The 16,281-nt window shown below is 38.9% G+C and overlaps 2 protein-coding genes across 2 annotated transcripts in view; one reads left to right on the forward strand and one right to left on the reverse strand.

Moving 5' to 3' along the window:
• The first annotated feature begins 1,522 nt into the window (after positions 1–1,522).
• LOC117450644 (ras-related protein ORAB-1-like) lies at positions 1,523–12,660 on the forward strand. Its single transcript, XM_034088518.2, has 6 exons — positions 1,523–1,587; positions 2,451–2,523; positions 2,616–2,711; positions 2,816–2,911; positions 11,121–11,249; positions 12,218–12,660. The coding sequence occupies exons 1-6, from the start codon at positions 1,574–1,576 to the stop codon at positions 12,413–12,415; spliced, it is 606 nt and encodes a 201-aa protein (XP_033944409.1). The 5' UTR covers positions 1,523–1,573; the 3' UTR covers positions 12,416–12,660.
• Positions 12,661–15,813: 3,153 nt separating this feature from the next.
• nup133 (nucleoporin 133) overlaps positions 15,814–16,281 on the reverse strand; it is a 3,581-nt gene continuing 3,113 nt past the window's right edge. The window contains exon 4 of the mRNA XM_034091948.1: positions 15,814–15,828. Coding sequence (XP_033947839.1) covers positions 15,814–15,828 — 15 coding nt within the window. The remainder of the gene's footprint in view (positions 15,829–16,281) is intronic.

Raw genomic sequence — 16,281 nt, forward strand, 5'->3', positions numbered from 1 at the left:
TGAAACATTCGAGCAAATGAGCCATCATTGTAAATGTGCCATGTTACAACCGTCCCTGGACCACCAGTAATTGTTCACCCATGTGAACCTGCTTGATTGCTAGCTTGACCCGCCATATTTACCTAGTTATATTTGTAGCTTACATAACAGTGATTCTAATGATACTAGTTTGGATTCCTAGACATTTGACCTCAAGACAGTAGCCAAAAAATACATCATATAATTCTTGTTAATATTTTACCTCAGAAACACACTTTTGTTGATATCTTTCGCGAGAGATTTAAACATGGCTCCTTTTTTTCACAGCGACCTTTCCATCTGAGCATGTGCAGAGTGAGTTTCATCACTGTAGCTTGTTTGTGATTGGAGATATTGAAGGTGTTACAACCGTCCCGTGTTACAACTGTCCCCGGTGTCCCCTACCCGGGCATCAAAACAAAACACATATTTCGTCTACACGTGTTTCTTGAGAACTGCGCAAAACCAGCTGATCGCAATCGCAACATTCATGCTCTGTGCCGTCAAGCTGCTGCAGTTTTATTTACAACAAAGTGGAGCGAAACCAACCTGATCTCACCAGAATGCGTGACTCCACCACGACTCCTTAACACCGCATTGCGTGGTGGAGTCACTAACTTTGCTACATGTATGTGTCTGCACCACGCAAACAACCCCAATGCAAATTGAATGAGGCTCCTTTGTCGTGGTGCACACACGCATTTCTACAACGTCCTGCAGTGAGCTTTTATTCTAGAAAACGTTTTTAAAATCTACTTTATAGCATTTTGCAGATAAAGGTGCAGCTAGTTTGAATGGCTTTGTAGACTGCAGTTTAGCTTGTGAATTTACTCCAGGAACTAAAGTCTGATTTAACACTTGATTATATTTCACATCATTCATCCAGATCTGTAAAGTAACGAAAGGTATTACATAAATGGAGTAAAAGTACACCATTTACCTCGACCATGAAGTAGAATAGAAGTACATAGAAATACTCAAGTAAAGTAGCCTGTAGCCTACAAGTATCTCAAAATTGTACCGTATAGCTACTTGAATAAGTGTACTTAGTTAATATCCACATCTGAAATCAAATATTACTTCAAGTCATGTGATAATGTCTTAGTATTTTATCCTTCAACTTGGCCTCAGGAAATGCAAGGACTTCACATTTTAGCAAAACGTTGTGGAGAAAGCAAATCGGAGGTTTAAACAGGGACAGAGAGGTGCATCTGCAGCCTCTTCATCATCCATGCAAGAAGTGAAACGAGAGGACAGTGAAGGAGACACTGAGGAGGACAGTGCGGAAGACTGCACGTATACACCACGCTTCGTGTGGGGTGAGTACGCTGTCTCCTGGTACTCATCTGAGTAACTTGTTAAAATAGTTATGTGCACCACTGGCCATACTTGATTCGATTATGCTGTTCTGCCCGCAACAACCCGTTTAGCCAGTTCTTGACACACACAAAACAAAAACCGGTGTGTTTTTCTCCACTATGCCGCCTGCTCTGAGGTTATTCCGTGACGAAGTCCTGCTGCTTTCATAACAACAGTTTATAACCCGTTGTCAACGATGAATCCCGAATAGTAAGTGGGCATTTTTATTGTTGATTACTTTACTCGCAGGGCCGCCCCTCCATACAGGCAGATCACGCCGACTGCGAACGGAGGGTGCTTCATGTTGCGGAGGGAACAGGGTTCGAGTTATAAACTGAGTGAGCTCTATGGTCTTTAGTTTTAAAGACGCACACACACACACACACACACACACACACACACACACACACACACACACACACACACACGCACACAGCAGCCCTCTACTTGCTACAAACATATTATATATATGTAAAGGTTCAACTACGCACACACACATCATCTCGGCTCGCGCAGCACGCTCACAGGCATATGCTCAATAATGTATTGTTCACCTTGGAGGTGCAGTTTTTCTTTTAGCCTATTTACCTTGTTAGCGTAAATAATACTCATACATTGACACATGCATTATTTGCACTTGCACTGCAGGTGCGCCACATTTGTGCTTAAGATGAGGCTCACTCCGCAAAATGAAGCACCCTCCGCCGCCTGCGTTATCTGCCTGTAGGGAGGAGCGGCCCTGCGAGTAAAGTAACGCGTTACTTTATGTAGAGAGTAACCAAGTAAAGTAATATATTACATTTTTTTTAAGTAATATGTAACATATTACTTTTTTTAACAAAATAAACTATTTGAAAATATTTATTAAATAGTCAAGAACTTTACAAAAATGTAAATAAGACAGGGATCAAAGGGCAGGTGTAAGAACATGACAAAACATTCAAATCAAGATTAATTTATAAAGTATTTGTTTTAAGTATAGCCTATTACAAATCTAACAAGCCTCTATTTATTATGTGATCAAGGAGCTGTTTTGATAATTATTTTTGCGTTAATGTTGTTTTTCCTCACAGTGACTATGTATTCAAGCTGGTCCTGATCGGGGATTGTGGTGTCGGAAAGTCTTGCCTCCTCCTCCGGTTTGAAGTAAGTGTTTCAGCCACTGTTACGTAACAGGCTTTTATGTTTTCGACCTGTCACATGCTGTGATAGTTGTTAGTGTTTTTGTGTTATCCTAGGATGATACGTACACAGAGAGCTACAAATGTACCATCGGTGTGGACTTCAAGATCAGGACCATCGAGCTGGACGGAAAGACCATAAAACTTCAGATTGTAAGGAGAACGTAGCGCAATCAGGCTGTAAAGAGATAAGCAGTGATAAACTTTGCATTATCTTTGAATCTGTTGGACTGACGAGATCTGTTTTTCTTCCTCAGTGGGACACGGCTGGTCAGGAACGTTTCCGCACAGTCACGTCCAGTTACTACAGAGGAGCGCACGGCATTATAGTAGTTTATGATGTGACGGACCAGGTCAGTGCTTCACAAATAATATTTGTTTTTATTGCTGTCGTCATCCAGTCATACAGTAATGCTAATAACTAACTAGAAAATGCATTTCCTGCAGAAAATGCGTGCGAATGCTGTGAATTTAGCTGAAAATGCAGAAAAAGCTGAATATTTTTATTAGCTGAATGGTAGCTGCTTTTAGCTACAAAAACCAAGTAAGTGTGTTGCTGAACTTAGCGGAGAAATGCAGAAAAGTGAAATGATTTGAATCAAATTGTTATAGCTCAAATGCATTGCAATGACTTTGTTGAAAACTTGAAAGTGAAATGTTAAACTGGAAGAGTAGGAAAAATAGTGAAGAAGCTTAATATTTAAAAGAAAAGGTTTAAAAAAGGCATAAACAACAACATGTATAGCCTCAATGTCCTGAAATAGCTGAATAATGTAATAGTTGAATGGTTTCTGTAGCTGAAAGTAGGCTGAAGGAGTTAAATATTAAATGTAAGTAGTAGTGAATGAATGTGTATTAAGAAGAGAAAATAAAGTAAAAAGGCTTGGGAAAGCAGCAGAATATTTTGACTGCAAAATGTTCGACTAAAACCATACGTCACCAATAATGTATAAAATATGTGGAACATGTTGAAGTCAGTATGAAGTCTCCATCAGACAGAAAAGAATAGGCTGAGACAGTCTGTTAAAGTCCAGTCTGTTTGTCAGTGTGTGTTTCTGTATTGAGCACCAAATCATAACAAATAATCATAACACCTGCGTGTGTGTCCAGAGATCAAAGGTTTCCATGGCAGCAATCAGTGGGAGGAGATTATTTCCATTGGTCTGAATGTGTTAAACTCCTCGTAAAGAGACACACAACTTGAACCCGCTATGCAAGAACACTGGGACGGAGATTTAGGTGAAGTGTCAAAAATACTGGATTTAATAAGTCCACAACCAGGCAGGGGACAAAGCAAACTCTGAACAGAGTGGGGAGAACGTGAACGAGACGGAGGTTGGGCTGGACGTGGCAGGCAGGACGGAATGGAATGTGGAGTTTCTGGAACAGGCAAAAAACAGAACAGGATTAGCATATGAAAAAATCCAACAGGAAGAGTATACAAAAGAACTAGAAAATCTAGTCAGCCGGAACTGGAGTTTACCACTGTGAGTATACGAAGAACTGGCGAAGTCTGATGATCGAACCGGAGTTTTAAGCAGCAGCAGGTGAGTGGTGGTAATCAGTGATGATGAGAAACAGGAGCGGAGGTGAGTTGGCGGAAAACGGAAAGTAGGTCAACCACGCCCAGCCAGGAAGACAGACAAACAAACAGAAAAAAGGAGAATGAGAGATAAACCTTTTACATTTGAACGATTTGTTGAAGAACCGAAGCAGATATCGGTGAAATTTCAACGCGTGAAGCGTCTCAGGATCCTGACGAGCGTCTGAAGTGTGCTTTTTGTGTACTTTCGGGTCATTAATGTGACCTTTTTGGCTGATTAACTAAAGGTGTGCAGCTGGTGCTGTGAAGAACGAGCAGCAATAGGCCTTAATGGAGACATGTTGAAAGTTGTTGTTTAATTATTTTTGCTTAATTTTTTTAAATTTTCCAGCCTAGGAGAGCTTTTCCTACGTTTTTCATGAAACATTATGTCCAAGGAGTGTAGGGTTTGGGAATTATGGCAGGTTTAAGCTGTCCTCCACTCTGTTTTGAGATCAAAGCTGAAGACTGAACGAGCTGCGTGCATTAGTGTGTATTGACACACTAATGTTACAATCTGAAGAAGGCCTCTTTACAACCTGATCTCACCAGAATGCGTGACTCCACCACGACTCCTTAACACCACAATGCGTGGTGGAGTCACGAACTTTGTTACATTTGCGTGTCGGCACCACGCAAACAACCTCAATGTAAAGTGAATGAGGCTCCTTTGTCGTGGTGCACACACGCATTTATACAACGTGCATTGTGTGTAATGCAACTGTTAATTTTATTAAATTAGTTTGTTTTTAAGGAAGGCCAGAGCTTCAGCTGTGTCAAATAGATTGTTCCCTTTAGTTAACGTTATTTAAAAGATAATGATCATGTCCCCTGTATTGTATTACGAGCGTCCATTCCCATTGGATAACGGAGAATTTTACACCCGGAAGTAAGTAGCCTATTCTCCTTACTGTCGATTGATTTTACAGTGATATCTGCACTACTCATCGACTAAAAAACACCAAATTGTCCTTGTTAATTACACAACATTGATTGGTTTGAATTGTGTGCAATGCTTTTGTATTTTCCCCCTTCGATTCGGAGAAACAAATATTTTTTCGGAGTTTTTGGACGGCAGAAGACACTACACTACCCAGAATCCTCAGCTATCGTTTGGGACTACATCATGAACCCCGTGATCAGTCCTCAAGCTCTGTGATTGGTTGACCTCCAACTGCATTCCATATGAAAAAAAAAGGTTTCGTAAAAGAGAAAATCATACTTTATTCAGCAGTGCTTGCTTTACTCTTTGATAGTCATCACATGAATGCATTGTAATAAATGGTTTGGCTGCATTAAATATTACACGTCTGTCTTAGTTCTTTCTTTATCTACAGAGATCGGGCATCAGAATACACCGGAAACTATTCTTTTACCGTTCTGTTTTAATTTCACAATAAAGTTAGTAGTAATATTTTTCTTTGACATTATTGTTTTTTATTAACTGCTAGACGACTGGGTCATGTTAAGACCATCTTTTTTTGGTTGCTATGGGTTTTTTCCATCGCTTTTGTGTTACAAATATCAAAACAATAACAAAATAATATTCGTCGTAAACTAAACCGGAAACAGCAGTATATTTTATTTTGTTAACACTGTAAACTTGACAGCCTTTTAACCCAAACCACCTACTGGTTAAAGCACGTTATTACACGTTTAGAGTAATAGAGAGGCGAAGTCCCTCCCTTTCCGGGAGCCTCCATGGGACCCCGGAAGCGTAAAATTATACATTGAAGTCAATGGAGAGAGAAAGGTTATCTTTTGATCCCGTTTGAATTGTGCCACGAATGACACATATGATGTTTGTCAATTTAAAAGAATATTTTGCAAGTCAAAAAAATTAAAATGTGTCGTAAAACTGTGAAGTTACACATTTTTTTGTGTGTAACCGCTGAGTGAACTACAGGTCTCTTGGTCTCGCACAATACGCGTCACCATCACAAAGATGGCCGTCACGTTAGCAAATTTCACCTGTTTCTTTCAGAATGAGAATAAAAGTATAAAACGAGGTGACTACAAGTCTGGAGACGTTGAGAGCTGTACATACACGAAAGGGGAGTTATTCGGTTCTGTAAGAGCAGCGGGACCGGCTTTACAAGATGTTGGTGAGTAATATGAGTGCAATGTGTAACGTTAATGTCAGCTAGCTAACATTAGCTAACAAGGTACACTAACGTGTTTTGTTTCAGTAACTAGTTTTCTCTGTAAGAACTTCGTGGTCTGTGTGTGCTGTGGATAACATTAGTGTTCACAAGAACAAGGTAAACTCCCGTGTTTTGTTTTAGTTGCTCTTCAGATTGAAGCGGCCAGTTTTATATTGCCTATACAGGATATTCTATACTGTATGTGTGATCTCCTTTTACATCTCGTTGTGTCATTTGAGTTTATTTGCTGTGTGTAGATTCAAGGGTTTTGGTTATCTTGTCAATTTGTTTGGTTATCCAGGCGCAGCTGTGCGTGACTCCCTCGGGTACACTGGTATGTGTTTTCCTAATGTAGAGAGCATTGATTAATTAATAAACTACACACTGAGTCTAGATCCTGACCAAATCCTTTTTTATTGTTGATCAAATGTTTTTCAAAAATGTATTCATACACATTTAAAAAAATACAATGTACAATCACAACCAGTACAACACACATTACAACTCACCTGTTCCTTTTTATAAAGTGAAACAGTTGAAACGATAGATTTTAGTAAACTTAAAAACAACCTTCTCCAAAAGCTATCAAGGAATATACCTAATACTTGTTTTAGAACTTTATTACATATTATTTGTATATAGTTTGAATGATCCATAATTGACAGAAGCTTGTGTTTACACTGACCTGTTACTCATATATTAATGTCTTTGTAACTTATTTAAACCACTACCTCACTAATTTCTTTCATTCATCACGGTTCAGTAAACTAAGTGTACATGAACCAGTTTAATAATTATAATAACGTAGGATTGCAACTCTTTGAAACTGTAGGTGGCTCTTAAAAGAGCCGTTGTATTTGGGTGTGCTGGTCTCGGGTCAGTCTAAGCCCTCTCTCGCGGATGCAGCTGGATGTCCTTAGGCATGATGTTGACCCTCTTTGCTTGGTTCATCTTATTGGGGGCAGCTACATGGATGTCGGTGCAGTCCACAATCATTGTGCAGTTGAAGGCAGAATGAATTTATTATTGACTCCGAATGAAGCACAACTTCATGTCATACAATACATTGACTTTATTTGTAATTGTGTGAAAACATATGAGCATAATGATTAGCAAGCAGGACCTGCAGGAACAGAGCATGGTGATGGATGGAGCTGGGAAGAGAGAAGAATAAAGAAAACAGATCAACTTCATTATCGGATATTAAAAATTCAATTTCAAAACAAGTTGCCGCTCCTACAGTTTTCTAGTGTGTAAAGATGATTTCACTTGACCTATGCACAATATCACACTCAATACATGTGTGTCTCTGGGGGGTGCATTGTGCCTTTGATGTATATAAATAATATACCATAACCAAATACTATTACGTACAGTGGAAATCAGGTTGCCAGAGCAGGTCAGTCCAGTGTGCATGTTCCTCAGGGTCTCAGCAGTTACAGGTGAGGGAAAGGAAATAAAAGAGAAAAAGGTCAGTAACAACACTTTGAATAATTATCTCTTTTAATAATGTTCTATCAGTAATCACTCAACTACTGTCTTTTCAACAAACAGATTGACTCACTATCATCACAATGAAACACGTCCAGAAGAATGGACCACAGATGGAAATTAGCTATTAGCTATAATCTGGCATATTGCATCTCTTCTCTTTGCTGAGATTAATGTTTTTGTATGCATGGTCCTTCTATAAATAAATACATGTCATGCAAAGCTGCCTGCCTGCCTTCCTTCCTTCGACTCTCCCTGAACTGCCTGATCTTTTAATGTTCAATGTTAACCATTTGAGCAGATAGCATTAAGTAGAAAAGATCGCAGATGCTAATCTGCCGTTAGCCTACCTCCCGCCCCCTTAGCACCTGGCGATAGGCTCCTCTTCAAACGTTTCACAAAATACTTAACATCATGACTACTCTTACTGTTTAACATTTGGGTTCACTTCATGTTAAGGCTAATACAAATGACAAGGCTAAGTAATGTGATGCTAACTAACGTGCTCGCTACTAGCTATGTAGCTAGCTTGACTGTGTTCCATGCACAACATGTGTATTACCTGATATGTTTGGTCCAACGACTCCTGGTCCTTTCATCAGACGGGAAGCGATAGAACGAGCTATGATCTATAAGTATGATCACTTATGTGATTACAACCTGGTACAAAGCACACAGGCATCTTGTAAAAGTGAATTTATTTTTAGCAATCTCTTATTTATTGGAGGGAATAAATCAGTTATGAGATCTTCTTCTTCTTCTTCGCTTTAATTACGAGTCGCAACCACTTGGAGCATTATCGCCTGTGACATCACTTACGCGAGCCAGAATGGGATTTGGGATTTGTAGTCTTTGTAGTCGCGTATTTTTCATAGTCTTATATTTCAACAGTTTTACGACAAAATGTGACTTTTTTGACATGGAACTTATTGTTTAAGATTGACAAACATCATATGTGTAGTTCGTGGCACAATTCAAACGGGATCAAAAGATACGTGTTCTCTCTCCATTGAATTCAATGTTAATTTTTCGCTTCCGGGGTCCCATGGGCCGGAAGTAGATGGGCGTGACTTCGCCTCTCTATTGCAATGCAGGAAGATTGTGTTGCTTTTTAATGACTGTTTAAAATGCCTTTTTCTTAATGTCTTTCATTTTTGTAACGCACTTTTGAATGTGTTATATTTTATGAAAACATTCAAATATTAAGAGTACATACAAAATAGTGGGAAAGTAGAAGGTCAATTATATAAATATAGAATAGAAAATATCAAGAAGATACTCAAATGATATCTAGAGTAAAACAGTTTAGTGCCTGATAGGAGGATGTGCTAACTAATAAGGCTTTAATTAAAGAAATGTGCAGAATACGACAGTGTAATGGTGGAAGTATACACACACATTGATAGATGTCTTGTAATGCACTGTTGATGAACCTGTGACCCAAGTTTTTCATTCATTGCATAACTACACTGTTGTGTATATGATATGTCAATAAACCTTAGAAAATCTTGAAATCTTGAAAGGGATGTGCAAAATAGCAATTATATACAGTCTTTAATGAACTATTAGAGAATAACGAGTAATGAACATTTAAACGGATCTGCAGATAAATATTTAGTCTTCTCAAGCACCAACTATCAAATATCTCGCCTGATTGTTGGCACTTGACAATCACCTTCACTGAATTTCATTCAGGTGTAACTAAAGTCTGATTTAAGGGTTGTTTATATTTCACATCATTAATCCAAATCTGTAAAGTAACTAAAATAAATGTAGTGGATTAAAAATACCAGGTTAACCTTAAAGAAAGCCCTCAGGATTATAAAAGACCACCATCACCCCAGCCACAAACGGTTCTGTCTGCTGCAGTCTGGCAGGCGGTACCACAGCATTCGGACTAAAACCACCAGACACAGAGACAGCTTCATCCCACAGGCCAGAAGACTATTAAACACCTGAACTTAGAAATAACATTCATCTGGCTGCTACTTAGAAATTATTTATCTAATATATCATATTCCAATCACTTGTATATAGACTCTTATTGCACTATTTCACTATTTTTTCTGTGTATCTGTTTTATTGCGTAGCACTGTTGCAGGAGCCTGTGACCTGAGGGGGGTAGGACACGTTCGATTCCTGTTTTGAATAGTGTGCCGTCGATGGGTTTCATTCCATTTCAAAGTCCTTTTGGACGCTCTGTGTGTAAAAGTCGCGCATCCAATCACAGAGGTTGAGGACTGATCACGGGGTTTGTCAAGCTAAGCACATGGTGTAGTCCCAAACGATAGCTGAGGATTCTGGGTAGTGTAGTGTCTTCTGCCGTCCAAAAACTCCGAAAATATATTTGTTTCTCCGAATCGAAGGGGAAAAATACAAAAGCATTGCACACAATTCAAACCAATCAATGTTGTGTAATTAACAAGGACAATTTGGTGTTTTTTAGTCGATGAGTAGTGCAGATATCACTGAGATCAATCCACAGTAAGGAGAATAGGCTACTTACTTCCGGGTGTAAAATTCTCCGTTATCCAATGGGAATGGACGCTCGTAATACAATACAGGGGACATGATCATTATCTTTTAAATAACGTTAACTGAAGAGAACAATCTATTTGACACAGCTGAAGCTCTGGCCTTCCTTAAAAACTAACTAATTTAATAAAAATAACAGTTGCATTACACACAATGCACGTTGTATAAATGCGTGTGTGCACCACGACAAAGGAGCCTCATTCACTTTACATTGGGGTTGCGTGGTGCCGACACGCAAATGTAACAAAGTTTGTGACTCCACCACGCATTGTGGTGTTAAGGAGTCGTGGTGGAGTCACGCATTCTGGTGAGATCAGGTTGCCTCTTTACCAAGCTCCAAACTAAGTTACATATCTCAAAAAGTGTAAAAGATATCAAAGATCTGATTAAGATGTCAATAGCTGAAGGTCTTGTGATCATTTTAAAGTTAGAATGAAGTCTATAGCTGAAAGTATGTGGAGGGAGTAGCATTTGGCGCAAGGTGTAGTTAAAAGAGGATTTGAAGGTTCCTCCCATTGAGTTCCATGTTAAACAAAGAGTTTAAAAAGCTGAATATTTCAAAAAGTGTAAAATATTATGAAAGAGTTTAAAGTTTCCCATCGATTGCTGAAAAGGCTGAATAGTTTGATATTTTAATGGTTTCTGTAGCTGAGAGTATGCTGAAGTTATTGAAAGCCAAAGTATTGGTTGATTCGAAGATTCGAAGAACTATAGTGGAATGCTGTGGAACAGCATTCGCACTAATAACAGTTTTTGTCCAACGTTAATATCTGTTTTAATGTCTGTCCTCTTTCTGCTGCCTTCCCTCAGGAGTCCTTCAATAATGTCAAACAGTGGCTACAGGAAATCGATCTTAACGCCAGCGAGAACGTCAACAAGCTGCTCGTAGGCAACAAGTGTGACCTCACGACGAAAGTCGTGGATTACACCACAGCTAAGGTGAGGCAATGCACAAAGCTGAGACTCTTTGAGACACTTTGTCCAGATATCTGTATCCAAAGGGGAAAAGAGATAAGTAAGAGCTGACTGAGCAGCAGTTCGGTCGGTTTTCTTTAGCCACTGTGGTCTCACTGTGATAGCCTTGAAAATGTGATGAGCTCAGTTTGTATGGTGAGGTTTAAAAGAGGAATCATGAACTTGTACTCGACTGAGCATCCAGCAGCTGGTCAGACAGCTGGCTGAACTCTGGGGAATTAGTAAGAAGTTCAATATTTTTGCCATTTTCAACCATATTTGGGTTGATATTGATATTGTATGCGGTTATTTACTTTTTTATTATGGTCAGACCGAGTATTTTTAAATCTCTTTTTCTGAAAATATACAATTAACACAGACGAGTCAACCCAATCAAGCCATCATGTCTCAGGTCACCAGTCTTAAACTTCAGAATCAAAGTCTTTTTAACCGTGTCTGGCTGAAAGTCGTCAACTTAACAGCGACTCAGGTCAACTTGAGTCAAAGTCAAAATGACTCAACAGTTCTGATTTGGCTCCAACATCCTCAGGTTATTCAGGGCACAAAATGACCGAACCATTTAAATTAATATTTCCTGTAAATAACCAGAAATTCTCTGTATGCTACCTAGACTCTTAACTCCACCTCACACAGCTCAGTTTGCTTTACAACCACAACTAAGAAAACTAGTAACTTAAAAGACTGCACGTTTTGGTTGAAAGCTATGGAATAAGCAAGCAAAAGGGACTTTTTATACAATGGACACTAAAGATTTTCCTTGGTCAGAGAATATTTAACTCAAGTTAAATTGAAAATCACCATGAAAACCGAACGGTCTGATAAGCAGCAGTTATTGAGTTTTTAGTGTCACACAATCATCCGTAGCAGATAGTATGTTTTCAAGATATTTCATTTATTTAATATCCGTTGATTTTAATCTCTTCGATCTCCAGGAATTTGCCGAAAACATGGGCATCCCCTTCTTGGAGACCAGTGCCAAGAGCACCACCAACGTGGATCAAGCCTTCATGACCATGGCGGCGGAGATCAAGAAGAGGATGGGCCCCGGGGCCACGGCCGGGTCCTCGGAGAAGTCCAACGTGAAGATCCAGAGCAAGCCGGTCAATACCTCGTCCGGAGGCTGCTGCTGACCCCCATATCTGTGATGGTTTCATCTGAATAACACCCAGAGAGAGACATTTTGAAACAGCCTATCTCCTCGCTGATGGTCTTGTTTGCTCATATCATGTAATGTAAAGGCATCAGCACTATATTGATTGTTTCATAAACACAAGATGAGAAATCTGAGTTCTTCTTTCACCTCTGCTTAAAAGTTTATGACAACCCAGAATATCAACAAAGGAGGGAGAAGTACTCTGATCTTGTACTTAAGTAAAAGTAGTACCAGAGTGTAGGAATACTCTGTTACAGTAAAAGTCCTGCATTCCAAATGTAACTCAAGTAAAAGTACAAAAGTATTAGCATCAAAATATAGTTGAAGTACCAAAAGTAAAAGTAGTCGTTGTGCAGATTGGTCCATTTCAGAATAATATATATGATATGTTTTATAATGATTGATCATTAAAGTGTTCTCAAAGCTGGTGAAGGAGCAGCTAGTCTGAATGACTTTGTATACTGCAGGGTAGCTGGTGAATTTACTCCAGGTGGAACTAAAGTCTGATTTAACACTTGATTATATTTCACATCATTCATCCAGATCTGAAAAGTATGGAAGCCCATTTCCGCCACTTGAAAAAAATAAAATCCCCCATGAAAAGTCGAAATAATGAGATAAAAAGTCATAATAATGAGATAAAAAGTCATAATAATGAGATAAGAAAGTCGAAATAATGAGATAAAAAGTCATAATAATGAGATAAAAAGTCATAATAATGAGATAAGAAAGTCGAAATAATGAGATAAAAAGTCATAATTATGAGATAAGAAGTGCGCATGTGCTGCAGTGGCGCTGTCTTTAAAGGTCCCTTCATCACCTTGCTGCTCTCCACCATGCAAACAGCATCTATCTAGTCCTAAATAAGGTAACTATTACAGGTGACTTTTGTAAATGTTAGATGTTACATATAGCCTATATTGCAGCTAAACTACAACAATGCAGTTCATAGCTTTGACATTACCTGTTATGAACTATAATATATATGCCTATAGTTTTGTGGTAACGTTCACGCCACTAATGACAATAGTGTAGGCATACTGCTGCTGTGAGTTGCTCCAACTCTAACCCGTGAACGTTACCACAAAACTATAGGCATATATATTCTATTCATAACAGGTAATGTCAAAGCTATGAACTGCATTGTTGTAGTGTAGCTGCAATATAGGCTATATTTAACATCTAACATTTACAAAAGTCACCTGTAATAGTTACCTTATTTAGGACTAGATGCTAGGGATGTGCATCTCCATCACTGAGGCCGATGCGATGCGCATCTCGATACGTTGCCACGATACGATACATTAACGATACATTTGAAACACCAGGTGATACGATACGATACGATTCACCCCTGTTGCGATACAGTTCGATACGATTTGATTCAATATTATGCGATTCGGTGCGATACGATTCAACACAATGCAAAAATAATGATACTTCAATTTGGTACGACAGAGGATTTTTGTTTTATTCCTTATATGCAGCAAATCATACATTAACAAAAAAGTGCTTTACATATTTGGTACTGCACATCCCATCATGCCGTTTATTTTTTTAACTTTAAAAGCTCTCCAGAGTACAGTACAATTGTATAACACCTCACAGTTAAACAATGTAAGGATGCATTGCTCATGATTAACAATGTGCAAATAACAGCTACCATAGTGCCATGCCCATACAGCTGCTGACTGATGTGCTTAACACTCATAGGCTGACTCACCAGTGAGCAGAAAGCAGTGGGTTCTATATGAACAATAAAGAATACAAATAACCTTTCACAAACAGGTATTTCATAACTGCTTACAGTAAGGAAGACATTTAAATTATTATTGACCGTCACAGGCTGCTGTAAACTAAACACCACTCTCTCTGACAGATCACCTCACTGAGTGATTTCACTCATATGTCTAACTTTCAGGTTTCTCTTTTCAGCCGCAGACCCCATGTCGCCTCTTTATGTGCGTCGCTAAGTTCCTCATACTACTTGTGTACTTTAAAGCGGCTCGGCATCGTTTACAATTTGCGAGCGATTTTTCAAGTTGACTGTAGTATATAGTGCCGCGCACATATACCATCAGGACGTTACTGATGGGGTGCGGCTGCGGAGTGATACTGTGTGTATGCAAGCCCGCATCTAGGACGGATCTATGTATCATGGCTGAAGACCTGTTGAGTAATAAAGATACCTCATACAAAGGTCTACGGATACCTTATTACTCTCCATGACCTGCGGTCAACTATATAGCATAAAGGATTATTACACCGTCTTTCTTGAACAATCCGAAGTGTTGCCAAACGTTTGATTTGTAGGTATTTTTCGGTGCGCTGTGTTTCTCTTTCTCCTCAACTTCCGTGTGTGTTGATAACTGAGACTCTCGGCCTCGGGCGAAGCAAATATCCAAATCAAAGATCGTCTCTGCTGAGCGTTGACGCAATCGATGCATCGCGAGTTCAACCCGGTTCAACCCAAACTGTAGCCGATGTGCACTCTTTCAACCGGTGCACTCGCATCTTGAACGTTTATGCCGATGCGAATCGGTGAATCTTAACATCTCTACTAGATGCCGTTTGCATGGTGGAGAGCAGCAAGGTGATGAAGGGACCTTTGAAGACAGCGCCACTGCAGCGCATGCGCACTTCTTATCTCATAATTATGACTTTTTATCTCATAATTATGACTTTTTATCTCTTAATTATGACTTTTTATCTCATTATTTCGACTTTCTTATCTCATAATTATGACTTTTTATCTCATTATTTCGACTTTTTTATCTCATAATTATGACTTTTTATCTCATTATTTCGACTTTTTTATCTCATAATTATGACTTTTTATCTCATTATTATGACTTTTCATGGGGATTTTATTTTTTTCAAGTGGCGGAAATGGGCTTCCATAGAAAAGTAACTAAAGGTACTAAATAAATGTACTGGGGTAAAATGTATTATTTATATTTAGCTCTGAATTGTATTGGAGTAGTACAAAGTAGCACAGATTAGAAGTACCTCAAAATGGTATTTAAGTACAATACTTTAGTGAATATTCTTAGTTACTTTACACCACTGAACAGCAGTTAAACTTCACTTCACTTTTTACACTTTTATTCAGAAGTTATAACCTTCTAAAAATATTTGATGTCTCCAGATTTACAAAATAAAGATTTTGCTGATTTGACTTTCAATTAATTATTAATGGAGGTTTGGACTGATCTCTTAATCATTTGAGAGTTTTATTATAATCGTGACACCATATATTTTTCAAAAATAATCATCAGATTAATCCATAATTTTAAGATTTATCTGAACTGTAAAATTATACTTTTAGCCTACATTTAAGCCATCTTTCTGATTTGTAGTTAGTGTTTTTACTTTTTATTGCAGAACTTTCTGCAAAGTGAAGTATTAGTACATTTAAGTAATATCCTACTTGTATAATAATAATAATAATAATAATATATTTTATTTCTATAGCGCTTTTCTTGAACCCAAAGACGCTTTACATTTGGGAGGGAGGAAAACAAAACAAAGACAAAGCCAAAAAGAAACAAAACAAAACAGAAAAGCAGTCAGGAGGAAGTTGATTGAGAGGGGGCGGGGCTTATGGATACAGAGTTGAAGAGGTGGGTTTTGAGGCGGGACTGGAACAGGGTGAGGGACTCAGACTCACGGAGGTATTGGGGGAGGGAGTTCCAGAGCTTCGGGGCTGCGACAGAGAAGGCTCTGTCCCCGAAGCTCCGGAGTTTGGCCTTGGGGATGGAAAGCAAACCGGCTGAGGTGGATCTGAGGGACCGGGGTGGTTGGTAGAGGATGAGGAGGTCAGTGAGGTAGGGGGGGGGGGGG

This window comes from Pseudochaenichthys georgianus, chromosome 1 (genome assembly GCF_902827115.2).
Source record: "Pseudochaenichthys georgianus chromosome 1, fPseGeo1.2, whole genome shotgun sequence".
NCBI classification, from domain to species: domain Eukaryota; kingdom Metazoa; phylum Chordata; class Actinopteri; order Perciformes; family Channichthyidae; genus Pseudochaenichthys; species Pseudochaenichthys georgianus.

Excerpts from the sequence above, each read along its gene's own strand:
- LOC117450644 (XM_034088518.2), top strand. Across the intron at positions 2,712-2,815 it reads AGACCATAAAACTTCAGATT|TGGGACACGGCTGGTCAGGA; the intron begins GTAAGGAGAACG and ends TTTCTTCCTCAG. Across the intron at positions 11,250-12,217 it reads TGGATTACACCACAGCTAAG|GAATTTGCCGAAAACATGGG; the intron begins GTGAGGCAATGC and ends TTCGATCTCCAG.